The sequence below is a fragment of the Panulirus ornatus genome, chromosome 47, assembly GCF_036320965.1.
Source record: "Panulirus ornatus isolate Po-2019 chromosome 47, ASM3632096v1, whole genome shotgun sequence".
Classification (NCBI taxonomy): Eukaryota; Metazoa; Arthropoda; class Malacostraca; order Decapoda; family Palinuridae; genus Panulirus; species Panulirus ornatus.
Window position 1 is genome coordinate 8807969 of NC_092270.1, and position 25902 is coordinate 8833870.

Here is a 25902-nt window from a genome sequence, read left to right on the forward strand (position 1 = left end):
AAAATGGGTATGCTTGAAGGCATAGTTGTCCCAAAGTTGTATGGGTTATAGATGAGAGCATGAAGAGAAGGGTTTGATTGAGTAATGAAATGGTAAAAGAGAGTTTTGGTAATGAGAAGAGTGTAGTTGTGAAAGATGGTGTGCTGAAATGAATTGGACACATGGAGAGGTTGGCAAAGAGGATATATTTGTATTGGAAGATCAAACTGGAGATGGTAGTTTGAAGTGAAAAATATTTTGAGTGCTCAGAGCCTAAACATGGGGGGGGGGGGTGAAAGGCATTGTGGCATACAGGAAGCAACGTGCTGTCATTGGACTGAACGAAGACATATGAAGCAGCCGGGGAAACCATGATAGGTCTGAGAAGCCTGTTTGTGGATAAGGGGCTGTGGTTTCGGTGCATTACACATGACAGCTAGAAAACAGAAGCGACCAAATGAGGTTTTCGCCTGTTCCTGGCAATACCTCACAAACGCAGGAAACGGTATCCATAACAAAAAATGTTCACTTTTTTTATTTAGAACTTTGTTATTGCAAAAAAACATTTCATCTTTTCACAAATTTCTCCTGCTTTCAGGACCCTCTCTCTCTCTCTCTCTCTCTCTCTCTCTCTCTCTCTCTCTCTCTCTCTCTCTCTCTCTCTCTCTCTCTCTCTCTCTCTCTCTCGTGTATGGCGTAAACATGAGGTGTGCATTAAAGATAGTAAAGTGATGTGCATTAGGGGTGCCATAATGGTGGCACCACCTCCTCCAGAAGGCATCATCCAGCCCAATAGACGTGGCACCGCTGCCTGACTTTCGCAGGGAAGGAGGTAAATTTAAACCCACATATAAAAAAAGAAGGCCATAACGTAATGGTATAATTTGGGACCGTCCAACCTGGAAGAAATAGACGAAGGTTGTGTACGAGGAAAAATTGATATTTGGTATAATGATTGATTTCGTGAGGGAGATAACCAAGGAAAAATCGGTAAGGCCATATCATGTAAAATGGAAACATGAAATATCACCTCCTTATACAGCTGGCTCTTTGACCAGGTAGAGACCTCATTGTGAGCATCATGGCTATCTTATCTTAGCAAGATTATCGACTGGAGCTGAAAAATGGCGGCCCCCTCAAAGCCCATGTAAAAGGGATCAATCCAGGCCAATGCTCACCCTAAGATAACCTCATCCCTCAGCTTCCTCATGCTTGTGAGGACATTGATCGCCAGCCAGGATCATGGTGTATGATCACTCAGGCTGCTGGGCATGGCCACCATGTCTACGTGGTGTACACTAACTTAAGGTAAAGGTGAAATTGAAGGTCAACTTAAGGTGAGCAGTGGTCTGGATTTGCTCCTCCTCCTCCTCCCTTTGCAACACGTCTCTGTGGCAACTTGCCCTTTTATTCCTAGCTAGCGACTCCCGTCTGTGACGCCGGCAGCAGCACCTCAGTCCCCTTGCTGAATAAGTAGGCTTAAATCCATCTTAAATGATAACCAGTTTGAGAAATGGGTTATGTTCTAAGAATTGCATAATATAAAAACAAAGGCTATTTCGAGCATGTGAATAGGATGAGCCTATTGTATGACCTGCCGTTGTTACTTAACATTCATGAGTCAATAGATATGGTCGGCAAGGGTACATAATTATTGAAATATTTGGCTCGGGTCGACCATAGTAACAAGAGTACTGGCGGACTTATGACGTATCGATGACGACATCAACCCGGGTGTTGCCAAATGCTTAAACATATATTCTTTTGTCTTTATAAAGCCCGTGTTTCGAAGGTGGGAGGGATTGAATTTCTCCTTTGACCTTGTAGGACACGATGTAAATTAAACTCAGAGTGGGCGTGGTAATGACGTAATGGCAAGAAAGTGAGAGGAAAGAGACATTGGGGAACAGATCTGGCACAGCAGGAGGTTTGGAGCCAACCGGCGTTGCAGACGACACCCAACCTGACAGCCGGTCGGACCTTCTCTTACCCCGCTCTCTCAACACTCCACCGTAAACTATGTCGAGCCAGAGGAAATTCTTCGTTGGCGGGAACTGGAAGATGAATGGCGACAAGGCGACCATCAACGAGATCATCGAGTTCATGAAGGGCCCCATCAACACCAACACCGGTGAGTAACTTTGTTTCCTGAAGGTGGTGGTGTTCGCCTCGTGCATGATGATGGCATGGCCGGCGACTGAATCTGTGTTTGCTCAACGCAAAGAGACAAAACACGACTGTGTTGACGTATTTGGTATGTAATTTAAGGTATTGACAAACTTTCTATGTTGTACGTTTCGTCAAGGTTATCCACGGTGACCTTCGAAGTGACCTTGGGTGCCAGAGCCGCCGCCCTTGGGCAAGGTCGCCCCCTTCATGGTTTGTGATGTGTCCGGTCAAGACAGAGGGAATTTTGTCCTCTTGGTTCATGCCTTTGGTGATGTCACCTTCTCTGGCGACCTGTTGACCTTGAGCAAGGTCATCCCCCATCCAAGGGCCTACCCCAGTCAAGCAGATGACAGAACCAATTTAGTAATGGTGTTTACATTCCTCTCGACCAATTTATGCTCGCAAGATTTGTTCTTATTTATCATTGCTGCAGATATACTCATTTTTGACACTGGAAATTAGTGTATTGCCATTTCAGTCTTTTTCTTGATAGTTTGACATTGAATGTTGGGTTAGAATTTACTTTAGGGGCACCACAGAAATTATTTATGTATTTAGAAATGTGTATCGGTGGACCCCATGCATTTTGTACTTTATTAGGGGTTAGCTAGACTAGTGTGTGTAGTTTAGAGCATCATTATTTCAATGGGTAATACTGGTATGGACCCATATTTTAAGATCAGGGTTTTCCGTACAATTATTTTTTTTTTTGTCGGAGCCTCCAGTCATGGACAAAAGTCCATGTCCAGGCTGGGCTGTAATTGAAATATGGAATAGATTATAAAAGAGGAGAAAAAGAGACGGAAAAGCATTTACAAAATTTGAAGGAAGAGTTGAAGGCAAGGTCTGGGGTAATATAGAGTAGGTTTACGAAGATAATTGAAAAATTAGCCTGTTTGCTCTGCTTGTACTCGTTACTGATTGGAGTTACCCATGGATCAATATCCACTTCCATTGCTTATATCCGGCGTTGATTGTGGTGGTGGTGGTGGGGATTGGTGTGAAAATGCAGAAAATGTGGTATTGATTGATATTCAAGTGGGTGAATTTTATTGTAATCAAGAGCATTACTTCCCAGTGTAGCCAAGGTTTACAACACAAATATTCCAAAGACTGTGATGTTGCTGGGGACCCTATCAAATTGAATGGTCATTGAGGAGGGTTTTTTTTTAAATGTTTTCGATAATTAATGTGCTGCCTCTCCAGTATTTTACCCATAACATTATAGATTAAAATAACTCTTGACTGCTAAGTGAATTTTTTTGATCTGTTGATTTCTACAAATGTATCTCCCACTTATGGTAATTAGCCCTACATTTTCCGTGATCATTCCCTTCCCCAGTATCTGCTTATTATTTCCTGGTAAATGATGGTAATTTATCTGATAAGGTATACATTGAAACCAGTTATGGATATTGATTTTTTTTGTATTTTTTAGATAAATATACAGTTAGATGGGGAGTGTAGTTTTGTGGTACAATTTTGTGTTACTTTGATAGCAGGAAAGGTTAGAGTACCTGGTAAGTGAAGGGTTTATGAATTTGAAAGTGGCTAAAAATATATGTTGAAAATTATAAAACTTGTGAATACTTTATCTAACCTTTCATAGCAGCTGGGAGTTTATTAGATTTTGAATTATGTTGAGTCATGAAACATGCCCATGGTTGAGTATTGCACCGGCTATCAGTGAATACCAAAAGAGGCAATATAAAGCGGGGCAAAGGCCATAGTTTTATGGGCCCTGATAATGAAAACATGATTTTCCTTAAATTGTATGGGGCTTGATAATCTTGGGGCCCCAGAAAATGAGATCTGAGATTTGTTGAATGCTAGGTTAGGTAAGATTTTCTTAGGTTCTTTTTCCCACAAGTGTTTATCCAGCGTTTGATTCATCCCTCGCCCTCTCTGATATTCATGTCAGTGCAATCATGTTATTTTGTATTGTGTGTTGAAATGTAATGTTCCAAATCCTTCTTGACACACTTGGTGCATTTCCCGAAGACTATGCTAGTGTTGCATAGAATATTTTCATGTCCAACTTATTTTCAGTGCAGAGCTTAACTGGTAAATTATATGAAAAATAATGCTTAAAATTATGCATTGGGTGTCTGTTTAATTCCTAAGTATAAGGAGTCTGTTGGGATACACTTGCAGATTCTACTGTTATCTGTGTGGTGCCTTGGAAATAAAATTTTGCAATGTTAAATGGGATAAATTGAGAAATAATACGCATGAACATATTTAATGATAGTTTTAAAGATGTAATAAGATGTAATAAGTAAATAATAGGGAGGTAACACTGGCTTTGTATCAAGAGGCTAGTGATATTAGAGCAGTATGTGTCTAGAATTAGGAAGCATAAAGCTGGTTCAGTTTTACGGAACTGAATTCTTGTTTCCTCTGATCCTGATGCCACATATCCCTTAGCTTTTTTGCAACACCACCGTTCATTCCTGCAGTAACAGGAACTTGCTGGTTTTGTTTATATTCTACACTCTGATCTGGAAATTCCATGTAATCACCAAGTCAGCCAGCTGCATACCTAGGCATAACCTTTTTTTCCTTAACTTTTTTCTGCTGAATACTTAACACCATATGCTCCCAGTTCATTGCGCGGCTTCCTGACAGGCTTGGCAAAGCAGTTGCACTATTTTTAGGTTACACTTTCAAGGGTTAACTTTTTGATTTTCCTGCTAGTTTTTTCTTTTGATTTGAATTATTTATAGCTGGTTTTAAGTTGAACTTTTCATTAGATTAATTAATTTTTCAGCCTGGATCTTCAGTATGTTCCGTAAGATTGCTGATGTCTGATTTTTTTTAGGATACCATTGACCCAGTCAACTTGCTCAGTAAAGCATTTTAACCAGACATATCTCCAGTTGGTTACTAGATTCTGTTGCTCCCAACTAAATGTAATGTCAAGGTAATTAGCAACTTTTATATTAATACATGCCCTTGAGCTATTTTAGTCTCGTACCCTATTTTAACCATTTAACTCTCTTATCTGTCTTGGCAACTGCACCATCCATATACACACACACACACTTATTTTCTGCTACAGTTTTAAGTCTGAGTTCTGGGTATGGGTATAAGGGGAAACATATGGGTGCCAAATTCCTATGTATGACTTACCAGCTTATATACTCTGTGCGCACAAGAGGAAATATTTTACAGTGTTTGCAGATAATGCTATTCCCACTACAAAATTCTAGATTTCTAGTAGATTTCAAATAGATGTTTCTAATAGATCGTGCGAGTCGGTCATTTTGCGTACGATAGAGTAAAAGTAAAATGATCAAGTGTAGAAAATATGTGGCAAGATATTCATGCTAGTGGCACAGTCCACAGGTATCTGTATTAGTGGTGCAGCAGTCTGTAAGAGGATTTTACAAGACTAAATTTTTCTTCATATTTTCTTTTCATTCATTTTTTTTTTACATAACTTTGAGAGGCTGTCGTACCAGCCTGGAAAATATGGTTAATTGTGTGTTTTAAGGGTTAGTATGTTAAAGAAATATAGTTATTTAACTCTCTTAAGTATATATAAGAATTTTGGGATGCGTCCATCCTCATTGTTGTGTTTGTGAGGAGTAATTTAGTGAGTGATACATATAAACCCGCAGAACCTCTGTTAGCTTTATCCTAACCTAGGAAAAATAGGGGACATATAGGGACACCCCTGTATGCAAATGTTCCATAATTTGTACTTCAAGATTTGACTCGACATAGAGGGAAAGAGTTATTTGATAAAGGATGTTGCACAAGTAGTAGATTGACCATATTGGGTTGAATTACTGAACTGTATTTCACAGCAGGAAGTGAACTTAGTTAAAGATAAACTTATTTAAGGGATGTAGCAAACATTTTGTTTTTAAAGTTTTTGGATGTTGAATGATTTCATACCAATAGCATGAGTGAAGGGATCAGTGCTCCCTTGCAAGCTTGGTGCCATTGGAATTCATTCCTTTATCGTTCACATGTTGAAGATGAATAGATGATAATGGGTTTCTATTTATTAAAAGTTTACTTTTAGAAGCTTTTACTTGAATATTATTATGTTCCTGATGTACTAATTAACAAAATTTTTGTGATGTTTACTTACCAGGATGTGTGCATTATTAATGATTTCAATTGTAGCAACCAGATAAGATTGCAGATATAACTGAACTTTGAGATTTTTTCTGTCAGATTATTTGAGCTTTTTTGTAGTAATTTTGTATGGGCTTCTCTTTTATCAGAGGTGGTGGTTGGATGCCCACAATGCTACTTGATGTACACACGGCAACATATGCCTGCCAGTATTGGTGTTGCTGCCCAGAATTGTTATAAGGTATTGTGTTTTTGAGTTTTCACCTTGAATTACCATGGCCTTACCTTTCATGATTTGCATACTTTTGTTGTACCTGTAGAGCTAGGTGTGTGTACTTTTTATATGGTAATGATCATTATAGGCATCTCTCCATAAGCCATATATACATCAAAAATTCTAACTAACCAGTTAACAGCACTGTCGCTCTCTTTCTTGAGAGTTTCGGCAGCGATCCACTGCAACTTCTTTGCTACATTTCTTCTACTGCAAAACATTCACTTTCTCTGCCTCCCTTTCGTCGAATATGTTCAACAGCCTTTGGAATGATAATTGTGGTAGCATGAGAATATGATTTTTTTTTTTTATTTAGCTTCGGTATCTAATTAAACCTTTTGGTATTTTATGTAGGTGGCCAAGGGAGCCTTTACTGGAGAGATTTCACCTGCCATGGTCAAGGACTGTGGCTGTGAGTGGGTTATCCTGGGGCACTCTGAGCGCAGAAATGTGTTCAATGAACCTGACAAGCTCATCAGCGATAAAGTGGGTCATGCTCTTGAGGCCGGACTGAAGGTGAGTTAAAGAAGTTGTTACCAACCCGTAAAGTATTGATTATATCAGTTATTACTCTTTATCCAGACTTACTTAAATACATCTTTTCTGTCATGTTTCATGTTCATATTTTTGTTTTTGACCATTTGTTGTAGTACCAACAAATAATGGTTCTCTGATCAGGTGTATGAAATATTCAGCAATTGTCGTGCTGAACTGATATGGTATATCTTAAATAGGGTTTTCATACCATTCAGTAACTCAATAGAGGCAAAGTTTTAAGGTAATGGAAAAGGGTATGTTCATACATATATTTTTCTAATATACATTTATGATCTGTAATTGGGTCATGTGTTTTAAGATCCACAAATTTCCTGATAATATAAAAGTAGGAAGTTGAGATAACTTCCCCAACTCATCAGAGTGGTCAGACAAATGACAAATGGAGTTTAACATAAAGAAATGTAAAGTTATGTACTTTTGTAATTAGAATACTAAACATAATTCATATAATTAGGAGTTTACCATCTAAAGTAAATGAAGAGAGTGATCTAGTTATGAGTTATATATTCCACCACTCTGTCATCGATATCCCATACATGCACTAATTATACTCAGCAGACATATATCTCGGTGATTCTAGGATTATTTTTTGTGCCCCGTGCCTTTATATAAGGGCACTACACATGAATTCTGCCCGTTGTTGGACACCTCTTCTTTGCCCATACTAGTACTGAATTTGCCCCCTCCTTGAAATACTCCTCCACAATCCCATCAGCATATGCTGATGGGATTACTCTGTCATACACAAAGCTTTCAGTACTTCAGTTTCCACTATATCATTCAGAAGAACTCTATCTCTCAGCTAGCATGCCACCTCATCTCAAAACATTACAGCTGCCACCCTGTCATCTGATACATTGAACATTCCTTCAGAATACTCGCTCATCTCATTTTTACCTCCTATTTGCATGTTACCACTCGTTCATCTGCTCCCCCTGTCATTTCTTCCATTTTACTTGTTCTTTCAGTTCACCTTCCCAAGCCTTTTCCTATTTTCTCAGTTCATTATTAGTCTTACCCCATCGCTAATTTGGCTTTCGGATCTTTTACCTTTCTCCATGCCTTGCACTGCTTTGTCGTACTCCTCCCAGTCACTGTAATCATTCCTTGCAGATTGAAGATGGTTAAAGAACTGCTTTAGGAGGACTCCACTACAGAGCTTGAGGCTTTTGTAGCTGAAGCCCTTGGGAATGATTTGATCTTGGCAACCAGCAGCAAAGTTTGCAATATTATTTTTATGTACAACTTCCTGTGGGTGGAAGTTAGGTTAGTAATCGTACAGTGTCAGCATGGTACTTAGTCAGGGATATTTGTCATCACATGACAGTGGTAGACCACCTCTAAGGATAGTCAGATGGTGATGGAAGCAGCTTACGGATTGTTTCCATCCCATAGGAATTTGAATGTTCATTTTAGGGTTTTGCGCTATAGTTGTGAGAACCCAATTATGTGACTGGCTCCTTTCTTGCTAGTATTTATAACTGCATTATTTCCTTATTTCTTTAGGTAATACCATGCATTGGTGAGAAGCTTGAGGAACGAGAAGGCAACCGCACTGAGGAGGTCGTCTTTGCCCAAATGAAAGCCCTTCTTCCAAATATTTCTGATTGGTCTCGTGTTGTGATTGCCTATGAACCTGTTTGGGCTATTGGCACAGGCAAAACTGCAACCCCAGAACAGGTGAGTGGTTTGGTTGAGATGCTGAAATAGATCTACGTGTCGAAAAGAAAGAAATCTTAAGAATATTGACTAATGTGAAGCGCTTGAAACTATGGGTAAGTGGTTATCATTTGTTCATCTCTGTGTGCTTGACTTGTGAATGGTTTCAGATTTTTTTTTTAATGCACCTGCGTAGATTTTACAAACAGCGATCATGTGGATTCAAAATTGGTAACACTTTTTTCTTCTTTAGATCACATCCTGCTCTGTTTTTAACTTTATTTGTTAATCATAACTCATACTCAACATTTTGTGAAGAAATGTACTTGCACTGAATCACCACAGCCAGGATTGACTTAGCAAACTGTTATGGCGATATCTGGAAGTTTCAGTGTAAGTAGATAAGACGACTGTTCAATAGTTTTTGAGTTGAAGGCATCATAGTTGGTAGAAAACTCATAGGTGATGCCAGTAAAGGAAAATTTTGTAAAGAATGACATCAGTTGGTCAGGGCATACCAGTAATGGAGAAAATTATTTTGTCTTTTCAGGCCCAGGATGTTCATGCCAAGCTACGCCAGTGGCTTCGTGAGAACGTCAATGCCCAGGTTGCCGAGTCAACCCGTATCATCTATGGAGGATCTGTCACCTCTGGCAACTGCCAAGAACTTGCCAAGAAGACAGATATTGATGGGTTCCTCGTGGGTGGCGCTTCTCTGAAGCCAGACTTTGTCCACATCATAAACGCTCGTACTTAAGTCAAGTACTTGATTGCAAGAGTGAATTTCCTCATTTCTTTGGTTAAGTGACCTCGCATATGAGTCAAGAGGTGTTTGCAGGAAGTTGCTCCATTCTTTTAGTATCAAAAGGTATGCTTTGTCGATATGGTTCTGTATGAATGATTGCAATGATGGGTTTGATTGTTAGCATTTTTGTTGAGTAGCTAGATTGTTTAATTATGATAATTGCGATTTTGAATTAAAATATATATATCAAGCTTATATGAAGGTAGATAAGCTAATTTGAATATTTAAAGACATCTGTGAAAATTCACTTAGTGATAAATGTACTAAACATAGTTGTTAACTAGTCAAACTTTCCATGAGCCTGAGTATCACATTTTTAGGAAATGTGATGTTTTAGTTCACAGTTGTCAAGTACTGGCAGACTGGGTCGAGTTAAGAGAACCTGCTATATATGATCATCCGCTTATGTGGGCTAGTCACCCATCCTAATTTGTCCTCTTAGTATATTACTTTTGAGGTAAATCGTGCGAATGTACTGAGCACTGAAATAAATTTATATGCTGACTAGATTTCTTTGATCCATTCTTATCAGTTAAGAGAATAAAATTGAGAGATGGATATGCAAGAAGCCAGCAATATGAATATATAAATTCTTCATGTTTGAGTGGGATGAGAGGGCTAGAAAAGTACAAAATGGGTAGATATGTATAATGAGCAATCTGGTTGGTACATTAAACTTGAGTTAGTGTAGCAATTGGAATGGTGAAACATGAGATCTCAGGCTTGTATGGTAGATGGTTGAAAGAGGGTAAAGAATTGAGAAATGCTTTTATTACTGAAGAAGCTTTTGTTCACTTTAGCATAGTAGGTTAGTTTCGTATTAGAGGTTGTTCGAACTTAATCTGCTGTATGTTAATGGAATGAAAATGATAGTTGACATGATGGCTAGAGAATGGATATAAGTGAATGTGGTCTGTCTTTATCTGTTCCTGGAGCTACCTCACAAAAGCAGGAAATGGCAGCTAGTATGAAATTTTTTTGTACATACTGCCAATACTGTGCCTGTGTGTATAACGTAAGTACAATCGAAAAACAAATTCGATTAAGAAAATGTCATTGCCACTTTTTGCTTCATTATGAGGAGCTGACTGTCATGTAATTCATGCCCCTTTAGGGATTCACATTAGTACAGGACCATGCCTATACATCTGTCTGTCTATGTCTCGGGCACCCATTCCTTGTAGGAACAACCTCAAGGGGGTGGCCATGGCAAGTCTTTGTAACTGGTGAACCCCAGTGCCACTTCCTAGCCTTTCGTGCCTCACCCTGAACAGGCCACTGGCAGAGGGCAACTCTAGTGCACTCTAGTGTAGCGTTTACATTAGTTCTTGCCTATTGTTCCAACCTACTATTTCTACCTAATGCTCGTACCTACGGAGACAATACCATCACAGAATTACGGGTCTGAATTTTGTTGCTTTTGAATGCTTTGTTTTTATTTTCACCATGATTGAATTTCTAGGCCATACCTGCAAGTAAGGTTTAAGAAAAAGCATATATTGTCAGGTGTAAGTACAGTGGAATGTCACGATAGTATTTGACTCTGTTGAGATTGTTATTCACCTGTACTAGGTAACTGATAGACAGATTCATTTTATATTTTATTTTCAAACTAGCAAAAATAACAAAATACCCTAGAAATCTATATTAAGTAATAAGCAATTACATTTGGAAGACTTCTTCCATTCGATTTACCTACCCTTTAAAATTCAACTTCCCCATCACCCCACTGTATTTAAATTGTTTCTATTCCGATATTTAATAAAAGTAACTTTGTGCAGATAGTCCAAAAAACTCATCGCAGCATAATTACTAAAAATCCAGATGAAATTTAGTAACGGAATTGATAACATAAAGTAATGAAGTTATTTTACTGCATATTTAACGCACCCCAAAAGACAACATATTGAATAGACTTGCCAGGAAAAATTTACTGGATAAAGAATCTGAATGTATGTTCATGCACCCAACAAGTGCTTCATGTCTGATTGGTACAATACTGATGTTATGTTTTACTAACTGTAAAATGGAAGCCTTGATAAATTTCTTTAAAATTTTTGTCTCAAAACCATAACAGGTTGCATAACAACTTGGGTACAGTAAGTATAAATTTGGAAATGGAGATTACAATTTTGTTTTCTCTGCCAATTCTTGCGTTGTAAGGAAGCACCAGGAACAGATGAAGAAATTGGCCTCATTCATTCGCATACATTCTCTAGCGGTCATATATAATGCACCAAAACCACAACTACATGCCCTTTATCTTTCCCAGCTGCTTTCTATGCCCTGGTCCAGTCCACTGACAGCACAGCACATTACCCATGTATACCACACACTTCTAATTCACTCATCCCATGCACATCTTACAACTCCTGCATGGTTAGGCTCCAAGCACTTCACACATTTTCAGCTATACCCCATACTTTGCATCCATAATCGACCATTGAGACAACTATCATCAAAATGCCCATCTTCACCCTAAACAGATTGTGAACTTTCCACACAATCTTCCATGCTTCTAAGATGTTTGCCCCATCCTATGACCTGTCCAGCTCTTGTGGTTACATTTGCTGCCATGTCCACTCCCAGATATCTAAAGCCCTTCACTTCAAGATTTTTCCCATCCAAATAACTTATTTCTCTCCACTGTTAAACCTAATAACCTTGCTTTTATTTCACATTCTAACTCATGACATCATATTCAGTAGTTTTTGACTTGAATTTGCTATTGCTAGACAACTGACTTGCCTCCCAAGCTTCCCTTCCACAACATACTACATACCTGCACCTCCCTCACCACCCAATACATAAATGGATTAACCATCCACGGTAACATCACCTATTATATCTGAAGGGTATATCAGGTAGAAGTTGGTACTAACATAGGTAGGAGCATCTGAAGTGTTAAGGATGAGGCATAAAGGCTACGAAGCAGCACATGAGCTCACCAGTTATGGAGAGACTCGGTTTTTCTCCGGTATTTTTCACACATTTTCAAAGCAAACACCTGATCCACACATTTTCTACCACCCCTGAAACCAAACTGTTCCTCCTGACTCTGATGCTCTGTGCATGCTGCCACTCCTCTCAATCACCACCCTTTTATACAGCTTACCAGGTACACTTGATGAACTTGCCTCTTGTAATTCAAACATTCCACTTTGTCCCTCTTGATACCATGGCACTATATCGACATTACCAATCCTCAGACCCATACTTACCCTGAAGATCCTAACAATTCAAGAACTTTTACATAAACTGACACACCAAACAACTTCATCCTACGAGTTGCTTTTTGTGTCTATTGGTTTGCCCAGGGAAAATAAGCTGCTGCTACCCAACACATCCACCTCTTTTTATTTTAGCACCTTTAACCTCTTGCTGTAGACAGCTTTCCTGTTTTGACAAACTTTAGTTCGCCTCCATGTCATTGTATTTTTAAAGTCCCTTTCACAATAATATCTTGTACGTTTATCTGGAGACTCCCCTAATTACCATTTAAAATACATAAAGTACATCTGCACTAATACTGTGCCTATTGGTGCAGATTTATTTATAATACATGAGAATCATGAGGTGTATGTATTACACATGCTTTTGAATAAGGCCAAAAGCCAAAAATTTAACAAGCATTGAAAATGCATCTTGCAGTCATACAATAGTCCTTATGCAAAAGGGATATAGTAGTACCAATCTAGAACCAACATCAAAGTATTCTACAACATCATATTGGCTATAAACCTGTGGAAAATACTACTGTTTGTACAGAGAACATCCCCACAACTTGTCATTAGTTGTATAATCTGCTGATATTTAATAGTTATTATCCCCAATCAGGTCACCACCATCAAGTGCAATTTTCAATCAAATCTGACACAATGTGCTTGCTCACATAATGGTTTATCTTTTTAAAGACATCTACTGCTTATGTAGTAACAACTGGAAATGTTAGTTATCCTATCTCAACACCTTCTTTGATGAATCACAAGGCCCAATTCATAGAAAAAAATTTGGTAAGTATTAATGGAAAATCTGATCTAAATTTGCATTAAAACCCATGTATCTGCCTTACCCTTGAAAAAATGCAAATACAATAGTAAAAACTACGAAAGTTCCTTTAACTTTCCATTTACATATTGTAATTCAAAAATGATTACAATTTACACCATTTGCCTATGTAAAAGTGGATCAAAAAGCTCTTCAAACTACGTGACATGGACCGTACTTCTGAACATGCCTTAGAACCAAGGTATAAAAGGTTTTAGAAAATTCATTATCATGCACTGTGACAAAATGATCAAATATTCATTTCAGTGCCACTTACAAAAATATACAAGAACTAATCAAACTGAACCAGGCTTCAAAATTTTCAAATATCTAATCTAAATAAAATCTAGCGTCTGAACACTAGAGTATTTAAACGATTCTACAACATATGAATATCAACTTCTGTATGACATACATATCTACACTTCATTTTTGGATAAAATTTTTCCTCTATATCTTGATTTTTTCATATGAAAAAAATGTGCCCAATAATTTATAAGCAAGAATCTTTCAAGGCTGAACAATGAATTGATTGGTAAGTATTGTAAAAGAAAAAAAAATCAATTTCATTACCTAATAGTTTACAATAAGCTTTAAATTTTCATAAAAATTTGATGGCAATTTTAAAATTTGCACATTCATATACCTAGGCTCTTTAAATATTAACCAAAAGCATTATTCAATAACGCATTAACTTAAATCCTTATGAAAGTAATTATGTATATATTACATTAACTAATATCATTGGAATGTATGGATTTGTATAAAAATATTAAAATATGAGATTCATTATCAAAAAGATAACTAAAATCTTTTTGTCATAAGCGTTCCTAAATAGGCTGATGACCTGCATATGAGTCACACAATCAAATTACAATACAGTCAGTGACTTAAACATTTATGGAAAAAATTTAAACTGTTTAAAAACATTGGTTGTACTAGTATGGTTAAAATGTGTGGATATCCTTGAGCAACCACTAAAAACACTGGTTCAACTTTTCAATATTACAACTTACTCCTTGTTTTGAAAATTATAAATTATATAAAACAATGTGACCATCAAAATAATCTTTTGGAAGTCTCCCATTTTTAAGAGCACAATGCTGAGCTTCCATAGCTCAGACATTCACGCCAAAATAGGCATTAACGACTAGGCTCTGCCACCTGACTTTGTGGTAACCTTTGTCTCAAAAAGTTTCCTTAAGAAAAAGACTTGAAAGGCCCCTGCAGCAATAATGGCAACACACTGAGCCATAGACCAATACTGCACATAGGAATTGTTGCTCAGCAGCAAATTGAAGTCCCGAGATTCTTTAGCTCTGGCTTGACTTTGGAAGAGCAAAATTTCATGTATACGCTGATCGACGCTCTTAATGGAATGCTGAAAATGAAAAGATGATAGATTAATTCATGTATGGAAGAGTGATATCTAGAATTCTACAAATAATTTTGAGAGGATGTCTATAATATTGCCATATATTCAAATGCAAAATATAGAATATATCTATGATAGGTAGCTATAATTATATCACATTCACATACAAGATCAAATTTACATTTAAGTGTCAAATGATTATATATGGGAAATATTATACATTCACTTACTGTAAAGTTGTTCACACTGATATCCAGCTGCTCAAGTTCTTGCGTATACTTTTCCCATAAGTCATATCTGGGGAGAGAATATCAACGTCTCATTATTCTAAAAACTTTATGGAAAAAACAAAAACCATCATTATGATATCTGGTAATGTTAAAACTGTTGTTTGCTTTTGCTACAGCACTGGTGACAGGTTCGTATCAGAAACCACAGAAGCTCACGTCTGAGTTTGGTACAGTGTATAAAAGGAGAAAATTGAGAGTAAAAGGGAATAAGAGCAAGGTTAGTAGGTTTAACAGCAAAAAGGGTTATGTTATTTGGAATGGAATTTTAATGAAGAGAACTTGAAGGAAGTGGAGTATCATAAATACCTAGGAATGGATACGGTGGCAAATGAAACCACTGGAACTGAGGTATGCCATAAGGTGGTGAGGGGGCAAACATCTTGCATACACTAATAAATGTGAAAATAGTGTTCTCTGTCTGCAAAGATGGGTATGTCTGATGGTATAGTAGTCTTGGATGCAAAACAGGGGCATGAGACAATAATGTGAAGAATAGCGTGAATGTATTGCAAATGTCTGAGAACAATATACGGTGTCAGGAAGGTTGACTGAATAAGAAGTGACAAGGTAAGAGATAGGTGTGGTTGTAAGAGAAGTATGTACATATGACAGCAGAAGGTGTGCTGAAATGTTTTGGAGATATGGATAAGATGACTGAGGAAAGGATGACTTAAGAGGGCTTACATGCAGAAGAGGGAAAATGAGGAACCCTAGGAAGAGGTGAAAAGATGGGAGTGAAATATACTCTGAATACTCGGGAGGGTGTGCAACATGCAAGGGATTTAGCAAACTGGAGCATGTTGCTCCCAGGGGACAATCTACAATCATTGAGCTGAACTATATCATGAGGGGCAGTTCATAGAACCCATGGAAAGGACTATGGGGACTGGTTGTGGGTAAGCAGCCATTTTTTCATCTTTTATGTATATTTGTATATACTGTATATTTATTTTTCATCAGCAAGGTACCACCAAGAACAGACGACTGAGCCTTAAAGAGAAAAATCCTCACTTGGCCCCCTTTTCAATCCTTCTTTTGGAAAGTAAAACAGTACGGGAGGATTTCTGGCCCCCCAGTTCCCACCCCTTTCAGTCACCTACGACATGCAGGGAGTACATAGGAAGTATTCTTTCTCCTCCATCCCTAAAGATACATATAAATTGTAAGAGGTCACAGAGGTGTGCATGATCTAGTATATGCATATAACCTAGAGGAAAGTGAAACATGTTAAGTTTTCAAGTGCACTTTCATGCAATGATCACATCATCAGGGAGGTATAAGAATAATGTACCACAATCAGTTTATATACAAGGAAGAGACATAGCTAAAACATCATTGGTAAACAAGCATTACCAGATGTTGGTGTTCAGGTCTGGCATCAAGTCTGTGATAAAACTTTTATTTTGAGGACAGGAAAGGTAACTATTTACAAATTTTGCCTATGAAAAAGCTATCCATTTTGGAAAAGACCACTAATATTAATGCTACAAATCTTTGTGTATTTAAAAATAGAAGATTCAATGATATTTCTTGTGGTAAAGGAGTTATAGTTAATAAATGAATTAGCAATACTCCTGTCAATACACTGGTCATAATTTATATGATCATACAAAGCATTTAATGCTTGTCCTGTTCATACACTATATTTATGTTGCTTAAGTCTAACATGTCGTGTCTCATTTTCCTCATAATTATATGCATGCATATAACACAGAAAGGGGCCAAGTGAGGATATTCCCTCTAAGGCTCAGTCCTCTGTTCTTAATGCTGCTCTGTTAATGTGGGAAATGGCAAATACGTATGAAAAAATGAGAGGAAAGATTGACAAAAAGGAAGGAACAAGGAGAAGTGGGAGACCAAAGTGGAGAGGGAAGGATGGAGTGAAAAAGATTTTGAGCGATCGGGGCCTGAACATACAGGAAGGTGAAAGGCGTGCAAGGAATAGAGTGAATTGGAATGATGTGGTATACCAGGGTCGACGTGCTGTCAATGGATTGAAACAGGGAATGTGAAGCGTATGGGGTAAACCATGGAAAGTTTTGTGTGTACACATACAGTACTCCATTCATTTGATATATAAAATGAAAATAAAAAGGATAATGGAAAAAGCCAGTTTCATAGCAAGCACTTGGTATGTTGACATGGCATCCAATAGGATTGTACGATTCTAGTGACCCTACAGGTCAATGACAACATTCCAGTGGCAGTCTCTGGCTGGTTGAGGGTGGGTCTTAAACAAAAGGGCTTCAATCACAATGAACAAGAGATGACAAAAGAAGAAGGCTAGTGCTTCTACACCCGAAATACTGAGTGCTGAATGTTCCTAATCCTGATTATCCCGAGATATCTCACTGAATGTCTCATGCTCATGGGACAGAAAGCACAGTAAATTTATAAACCTAGTTATTAACAGCTACTATGAATCATTACAGTATTATCAATACCATATAATAGATTATAGACTTTTACTTGAATATATGGAAGTGCATTAGTATTCCCTTACCTGAACGTTGTCATGTACAAGTTTATGAGTTTGGCAGCAAAGCGTGAGAACTGATTATCAATGCAGACCGCATAATAACCTCCAGTCTTGGACACCTCTTCATACTCTGCAGACTGCTTCCATGTGTAGGGGTGAACAATCTCGCCTTTGGGATTCCGCACTGCCATGCCAGCCATTCCATCACCACCTTTCAACACCTATAACAAACAAATGAGTACCAGGATTCAGTGCGAAGAATGATGTAAATAGAGGACAGAAGCAGACAGGATTTCAGCTGAAAATGAGCAGACAGCATTAACATCATAAGCTGCATAGGGATATAAATCTACTGAAATATTTAAGGATCATACATAAAGTCTCCTTCAAATATAAGAAGCAGATTTAAGGGTTTAAGCCATTTTCCCAATTTGCCCTATACTTGTAACCTTTTTTTCTAGTATTCTCTTGACATATATTCTTTGTGAGTACCAACAAAATATATATCAGTTCTGGCAGTCTGTCTTATGACCATTCATGTGTACTGGACAAATTTAAGCTCTCCATTCCAAATGGAAGAAGCATTGCACACATGCAACATGGTCTTTTGACTTTTGGAGAATTCTGTGAGGATTCCACTGGTACCTACAGACTGTTTCTTCTTCATCTTCAATCAGCTATTTTATGCTCGCACTTGTTAATAATCACCACAACTAGTCTATATACTTTGAATGATTAAGTAATATGAACAGAATTAACAGCAATACACACATAAATATCTCACCTATGTAGTGTCCAAAGAGGGCAAAATATATGATTTCTTTTACATGTGTCTAGTCATTACCATGATGAGTTCAATACTATTTTCTTGCATAAATATATCAAATTAACCAAAAAATTTACCTGTTCAATACAAATTCTGACACGGAAAACATGTCCAATTTTATAACAGTCTAAGCCTTAACTAATCACAGAAATTTTGGATCAGGAACTGTACTATAATTATACATGAATGACTCCTGATAAGAGAATCCCTAAGCAATAGAGGCACCAATGGAGACAAGTATTCAGTCAAGTAAGTGTGATTCTAGCAGGTCTGAGAATCTGTGGCACCTGTCTGAAACATGTTAAGGGCAAGACACCAACTTTCACTTCAAGAAACTCAGATACCATTAAATAACACCTATAAATGGAAACCCTTGGCATTCGAAACATGTAAACCATTACTTCATTATACAATCAAAAATTCACAGTACCGAGAGATAATTACATCTAAGTTTGATTGATTTCCTAACAAAACTTATATATTATAAAAGATATTAAATTTTTGAAGTATGTTGGCATTAGAAAATAAAGAAATATATAATTATATTTTTTTTTATTATACTTTGACGCTGTCTTCCGCGTTAGTGAGGTAGTGCAAGGAAACAGACAAAAGAAGGTCCAACCCACCCACATACACATGTATATACATAAACGCCCACACACGCACACATACATACCTATACATTTCAACGTATACATACATATACATACACAGACATATACATACACACACATGCACATATTCATACATGCTGCCTATATAATTATATTTTTTTTATTATACTTTGACGCTGTCTTCCGCGTTAGTGAGGTAGTGCAAGGAAACAGACAAAAGAAGGTCCAACCCACCCACATACACATGTATATACATAAACGCCCACACACGCACACATACATACCTATACATTTCAACGTATACATACATATACACAGACAAAAGAAGGTCCAACCCACACACATACACATGTATATACATAAATGCCCACACACGCACACATACATACCTATACATTTCAACGTATACATACATATACATACACAGACATATACATACGCACACATGCACATATTCATACATGCTGCCTTCATCCATTCCTGCTGCCACCCTACCATATACGAAATGACACACACACACACACCTGTGTGTGCACAATGTAGTGCTAGGAAAAAACAACAAAGGCCACATTCGTTCACACTCAGTCTCTAGCTGTCATGTGTAATGCACCGAAACCACAGCTCCCTTTCCACATCCAGGCCCCACAAAACTTTCCATGGTTTACCCCAGATGCTTCACAAGCCCTGGTTCAATCCAGTGACAGCAGTCGACCCCGGTATACCACATCATTCCAATTCACTCTATTCTTTGCATGCCTGTCACCCTCCTGTATGTTCAGACCCCGATCGCTCAAAATCTCTTTCACTCCATCCTTCCACTTCCAATTTGGTCCTCCACTTCTTGTTCCCTCCACCTCTGAGACATATCCTCTTTGTCGATCTTTCCTCACTTATTCTCTCCATGTGGCCAAACCATTTCAATACAACCTCTTCTGCTCTCTCAACCACACTCTTTTTATTACCATACATCTCTCTTACCCTTTCATTACTTAATTGATCAAAGCACCTCACACCACATACTGACCTCAAACATCTCATTTCTAACACATCCACCCTCCTCCGCACAACCCTATCTATCACCCATGCCTCACAGCCATATAACATTGTAGGAACCACTATTCCTTCAAACATACCCATTTTTGCTCTGAGATAACATTCTCGCCTTCCACACATTCTTCAATGCTCTCAGAACCTTTGCCCCCTCCCCACCCTGTGACTCACTTCCACTTCCATGGTTCCATCGCTGCTAAACCACTCCAAGATATCTGAAACATTTCACTTCCTCCAGTTTTTCTCCATTCAAACTTACCTCCCAGTTTGCTTGTCCCTCAACCCTACTGAACCTAATAACCTTGCTCTTATTTACATTCACTCTCAGCTTTCTTCTATTATTATTCTATTCATTCCTAAAAAGGATATGTGTTAATAACAGCTGTCAATGCAGTTCATGATCCTAAATGCCAGTAATCAATTAATTAAAAATGATTCATAAATAACATTATTACCACATTAGAATGACATTATCAAGACCAGTAACCGAAGAATGAAATACGTAAAGAATGAAGTATCCTTTGTCTGGCTCAGCCAGATTTATTAGGGAATGATTAACAGCTCCTCTCTGCATCAACACCTCAAACTCAAAGGTACATTTTCCTTTCCTTTCTCCTCAGGGAAGAGATAGGGGTAGCAGGATCATCTGCTTCACCCTTTGGGTTACCATTTTCTGCTGCTGGCAGTACTGACAATAGAGAACTCTTCCTTTGTCAATTTGCTTTGAGGAACTTTTTTTGTAATATACATCTGATGATAGTAACTTCAGATACCTTTCTGTCTCTCTATGCAGCACTGTATAGCACTAGACAGTAGATCATATCATTTACTCCTCTAGAAACTTTAAAGCTGTATTCATGGTTTGGATCGCTATCAGTAAGAATGTGCAAACCTGCTTCATAATGTTATAAACTTCACAAACTTTTACAAGTTTGAAAATAACATAAAACTGACTTTCAGTCTTCCTTATACTGAAAGGGATTTATGAGTGAGTACAGCAAGTGGCTTGGGTGACTAGTTGTGTGTTACGGAGAAACTCCTGTAAGCCCATCATGCTGAGGTCTGGCAGTTATTCAATTAATAAAAACTGACAATAAAGAGCTGCTACTGTGTGCTTTCTGGATTCATTTCATACCCTCGGTACTAATTTGTAGTAACATTCCCAGTATCACTCCAGAAGTCCTTGCCCACAGCCACAGTTCATATGGACTCCAGTCATGACAGCAACTTGGCATGAAATGACCTGGGTGCCTTGTGAAACCACACTTCCATTTGTTGTTACAAAGACCATCTGGTTTGTGCTTAGAATTCACAATCAAGATGCTGTGAACAAGCTTGATGCTGTGAGAAACAACAGGCACAGTATACAATCTCTCCAGAGTCATAATTCACACCCTGGTGTGAACGACCTACATGAAGTTCCCAATGGGCCTTTTAAGTCACATAATACTTCTATGAGGCTTGCCATTTAGCTACCGTCTTGAATCAACGTGAAACCTCCTGCCTCTTACCTCCAGCTGCACAGCCAAAGGACCTCTATAAAGCCTCCTTCCCTTGCGGTACAGCTACAGGATCTAAGAAATGCCTCTTCCCTCCTGCAGCATAACTGTAATACCTCAGCAATGCCCCTTTTGTCCTGCAGTACAGCTACTGGATCTTGGCAATGCCTCATCCCTCCTAAGGCACTAACTAGGGGTTTTAGTCATGCGTCTTCCCAACTGCAGTACAACCATGGAACTTCAGCAATGTCTCTTCCCTCTTACACCACCTGCAGCATAGCCACAGTGCCTTAAGAATGCCTTTTCTCTACTGCAGTAGCACCACGAGACCAGGCAAGAACTCTCATCATTTGCAGCAGCCCCATGGTAAACTTGGATCACCTTTCCTATTCTTGCAGCAGCTGAAGCAGCTAGCCCCTAAGCTCCACTTCCCTGAACTTATTATTATTAATACAGCATTGATGTGTTATTTGTGTTTCTCTCTCCCCATTTTAGTCTTAGCATTCCAATACCTGATGTGACAGATTGGTCAAGTATGGTACACAATATTACTGAGTCAATCTTCCCTGCTCAACCTGACCACAGTAAATTCTGCTATCATTGCCTTGCCTTCTGCAGCTTGAAGTTGCACTCCACTCCAAGGCTGCTGCTCCCAGCTCTTTTTTTTTTTGATGGCCCTTGTAAGAAAAGATATATCCTGACTTTTTATCCTGCTCCCCCAACCCCCATCCCCCTCTATTTTGCTGATAAAACATGTACCTCACCCACATCCAGTGGCTGCCACATAATAAAGTGGAAGAAGAGGAGTACTGCATTGATACTCCCAATATCACTTCAAATGTCCAAATTACTTGCCCACGGCCATGGTCCACAAAGGCTCCTATCATGATGTCTAGCCCAATGTGAACGACCTCAATGCTTTCCACAATCTTAGGCTTGTTAAAAAGCTAAATTCAAATCACACTGGTGGGAATGACACTGAAGAAAAGATAGATAGGAAAATAGAAGGAAAGGAGGAAGGTAACAAGTCCTGGGGCTCAACCAGGTGGTCTATTCCTGAGCCTTACCCATATAATTACAAATGACCCCTGACTTACAATTTTCCAACTTTACAATTGTGAGATATTCAACACTTTATTATAAAACAGACTTTGTGTCATATGATTTTGTCCAACGGTAGGCTAATGTAAGTGTTCTGAGAATGTTTAAGGTATACTAAGGCTCAGCTCAGAGGTTCAGTAAGTTAGATGTAACTATTAAATGCATTTTCAACACTATATTTTCAACTTACGATGGGTTTATCAGAATGTAACCTCATCATAAGTCAAGGAGCATCTGTATATATCAACCTTACCCTCAACCTCACTCTGAGCTTCATGTTGCCACAGGTGTAAAGAGAGAATGCGGGCAATTGCTCATCCTAACATAAATCTAAACTCATACACAACTTAAGTTAGATGTAAACTATTAAATGCATTTTCAACACTATATTTTCAACTTATGATGGGTTTATCAGAATGTAACCTCATCATAAGTCAAGGAGCATCTGTATATATCAACCTTACCCTCTACCTCACTCTGAGCTTCATGTTGCCACAGGTGTAAAGAGAGAATACGGGCAACTGCTCGTCCTAACATAAATTTAAACTCATACACAACTTAACCCCAAATTTCACTCAATCAAAATTGCTACAGCACCCAAGAGGTCAATCATTTCACAGCAAATTGACACACCCCATAGGATAATGCTAGAAATAAGCAATTAAGATTATTCTTCACCCTAACCAAACCTGTCTCATGCACACTCACCCTCAATATTATACATTAACCTCACCAAGTTGTCACAAAGAAGGTTTAGAGAAGTTGACAAAACCTTATTCTAAAATTAAAACTGTTACCAGTGCCTAACAGGAAAGCTGTGTCCCATAACACAATGCAAAAAAAGTGCAATTCAGACCAATCTTCCCTTAACTGAATCTTCAGATGAATGTGCAACCTCACCTTCGTCAAGTTGCTACAAAGATGAGAAAGAAGATCGGACAACTACTTACCCTAACATAGCCTTTAAACTCATGCAGAACCTCACTCACAACCTACCCATCAACCTCACCCTTAATTTCACCCTTAACATTTGCTAAAAATATCCCAGATGACAGTCGCTTCAGGAAGTGCCCAACAGGATAATGATATAGTTTCAATTCAGACCAATCTTTCCCCTTGTGCACAACCTAATCCTGAAACACACATTAGATATTCATTTTCTCTTAACCACATCAAGCTCCCACCAAGATGTAGAAAAAAAATCTACCATCCACAATCATCATATCAACATTACCCTCAACCTCAATAAATGCTGTTAGCACCCCCAAGAATAGCTGTCCCAGAGGACAACGCTTTGGGCCAGTAAGAACCTTTACAATGTGATGCAACGGTTAAGGTTAAGGAAGAAATTACAGGCGAGGTTGATAGGAAGGTTGTGCACAAATTTAGAGGTTATGTTAGAGTTAGCAGTCGCCAGGTCTTCTCTATAATACCTGTGGTAATTTAGGGAGGTTGATGCATACAATCATAGGTGAGGTTGCCCATAAGTCCATTTGGCTAAAGTGAAAATTGCTCTTTTCTATCACTGTACTGTGGGGCACTGATATCCTGTGAGGTAACTGTCATCTGGTTGAAGGTAAAACTAAAGATGAGGTTGTCATTTTAGTGTTAGGTAAGGTTGAGCAGTTATCCAGATTTCTCTCAAAAACTTTGTCGGAACTTGGTGAGGTTTATGTATCACACTGTGGCTGAGGCTGATGTGTGACACTGTGGCTGAGGTTCAGGGTTAAGATGTATACGTGTGATGTTTAGGGTGAGGTTCAGGGTTAAGATGTATACGTGTGATGTTTAAGGTGAGGTAAATATATGATATTGTGGATGAAGCTGGCCATGAATCTGAAGGTTCAATTAGAGTCAAGACTCGCCTGAATTGCTGTTTTCTAATAATTTCCTGTGGGGTGTCGCTGTCCTGTGAGGCAACTGCCCTCTAGGGAATTGGTAACATTTGTTTAGGGGACGATTTTAAGGGTGAGGTTGTGTGTGACTTTAGAGGTTATATTAGGGTGAGGTTGTATGTGACTTTAGAGGTTATATTAGGGTGAGGTTGTGTGTGACTTTAGAGGTTATATTACGGTGAGCAACTTGGTGAGGTTGCTACATAATATTGTGGGTAGGGTTGTACATATGGCTAATAACATACCATAAGGTACTGACACATTCTCACACGAAACCTTAATCATGATAGCTTTTATACAATGTCCTGTGGGGTACCATTGGCGTGTTTACGCCAGTGTCCTTTGGCCTATGGGGTGTCCCTGGCGTGCTAACGATACTATCCCCCTACGGCGCCGACAGAACCTCAGTCCTTTACATATTCCATCCTCAATATTGCAAGTTGATATAACTTACTATAAATATCACTCTGCGTTCTAAATCTCCACATCCTTTAAGTCAATCATCACAGAAACCTCGATGCTTAAGAGAGTTTTCGATTCACTTGCCATAAGGTACCGACACGTTCTTAAATTTAAACATAACTACATTTCAACCATATGTGAACCCGTCTTTACATTTATGCCCGTCTAATTCTAGTGATAGAAAACATATTCCTTCGACTTTTCATACAGCAAAAGCCATTCCAAGACAGAGGGCACCGTGAACCGTTTGACACTTGGCCTTACCTGCATGTTGACATAGATGGTGGCTGCCGGGTGCACATACTGGTAGTAACAGTCCTCTTTCCCGGCATCTATGTGGATCTTGTATTCCATGGCAATTCCTGGCGCATTTTCAAACGCCCAGTCCCCAGTCTGGGTGGAGGAAACGACTGACAGGAGGAAAAAAGCTATACACTGCAACCACAATATGGTCATGCTTGCGGGACGTCAGTCTCTCGGGCTATGGGGAAAGTTGTTTACCTGAGGTGTTCGTATCCTCTGAAAGATCTGTGGCTTGGTCTTCGCTATACACCAATTAGATAAAAAGTTCTTCTATATCCTATTCATTAAAACTTTCACCACTTGTTCCATTACAATCTTAAGCAATAAGAATGTTTTAGTGTGTTTCACATTTGTTAGAAAAACATCAGATGATGGATTATGCAGACGATTGAAATGAAGACGAATGCAACAGGTGTCATTTCTGAAAG

At 38.5% G+C, this 25902-nt stretch overlaps 2 protein-coding genes across 2 annotated transcripts; one reads left to right on the plus strand and one right to left on the minus strand.

The window, feature by feature from the left end:
- The first annotated feature begins 1750 nt into the window (after nucleotides 1-1750).
- Nucleotides 1751-10037, plus strand: Tpi (triose phosphate isomerase). Its single transcript, XM_071689671.1, has 5 exons — nucleotides 1751-2110; nucleotides 6387-6478; nucleotides 6866-7027; nucleotides 8576-8749; nucleotides 9279-10037. Exons 1-5 carry the CDS (start codon nucleotides 1999-2001, stop codon nucleotides 9483-9485), a joined length of 747 nt encoding a protein of 248 aa, XP_071545772.1. The 5' UTR covers nucleotides 1751-1998; the 3' UTR covers nucleotides 9486-10037.
- A 1084-nt stretch (nucleotides 10038-11121) lies between these two features.
- On the minus strand, nucleotides 11122-25669 carry loj (p24 family member logjam). The gene is made up of 4 exons (XM_071689672.1): nucleotides 25436-25669; nucleotides 17749-17945; nucleotides 15186-15252; nucleotides 11122-14961 (listed from the first exon to the last, which is right to left on the minus strand). The coding sequence occupies exons 1-4, from the start codon at nucleotides 25625-25627 to the stop codon at nucleotides 14731-14733; spliced, it is 687 nt and encodes a 228-aa protein (XP_071545773.1). The 5' UTR covers nucleotides 25628-25669; the 3' UTR covers nucleotides 11122-14730.
- Between the last annotated feature and the right edge of the window lie 233 nt (nucleotides 25670-25902).

Bases quoted from the DNA above. Each gene is read 5' to 3' on its own strand.
- Tpi (XM_071689671.1), top strand. From the start codon at position 1,999: ATGTCGAGCCAGAGGAAATTCTTCGTTGGCGGGAACTGGAAGATGAAT. The intron at 2,111-6,386 runs GTGAGTAACTTT...CTCTTTTATCAG, and splicing joins CCCCATCAACACCAACACCG to AGGTGGTGGTTGGATGCCCA. The intron at 8,750-9,278 runs GTGAGTGGTTTG...TTGTCTTTTCAG, and splicing joins AAACTGCAACCCCAGAACAG to GCCCAGGATGTTCATGCCAA.
- loj (XM_071689672.1), bottom strand. From the start codon at position 25,627: ATGACCATATTGTGGTTGCAGTGTATAGCTTTTTTCCTCCTGTCAGTC. The intron at 17,946-25,435 runs GTAAGGCCAAGT...TGTTTGTTATAG, and splicing joins CCATCTATGTCAACATGCAG to GTGTTGAAAGGTGGTGATGG. The intron at 15,253-17,748 runs GTAAGGGAATAC...TTCTCTCCCCAG, and splicing joins TTGTACATGACAACGTTCAG to ATATGACTTATGGGAAAAGT.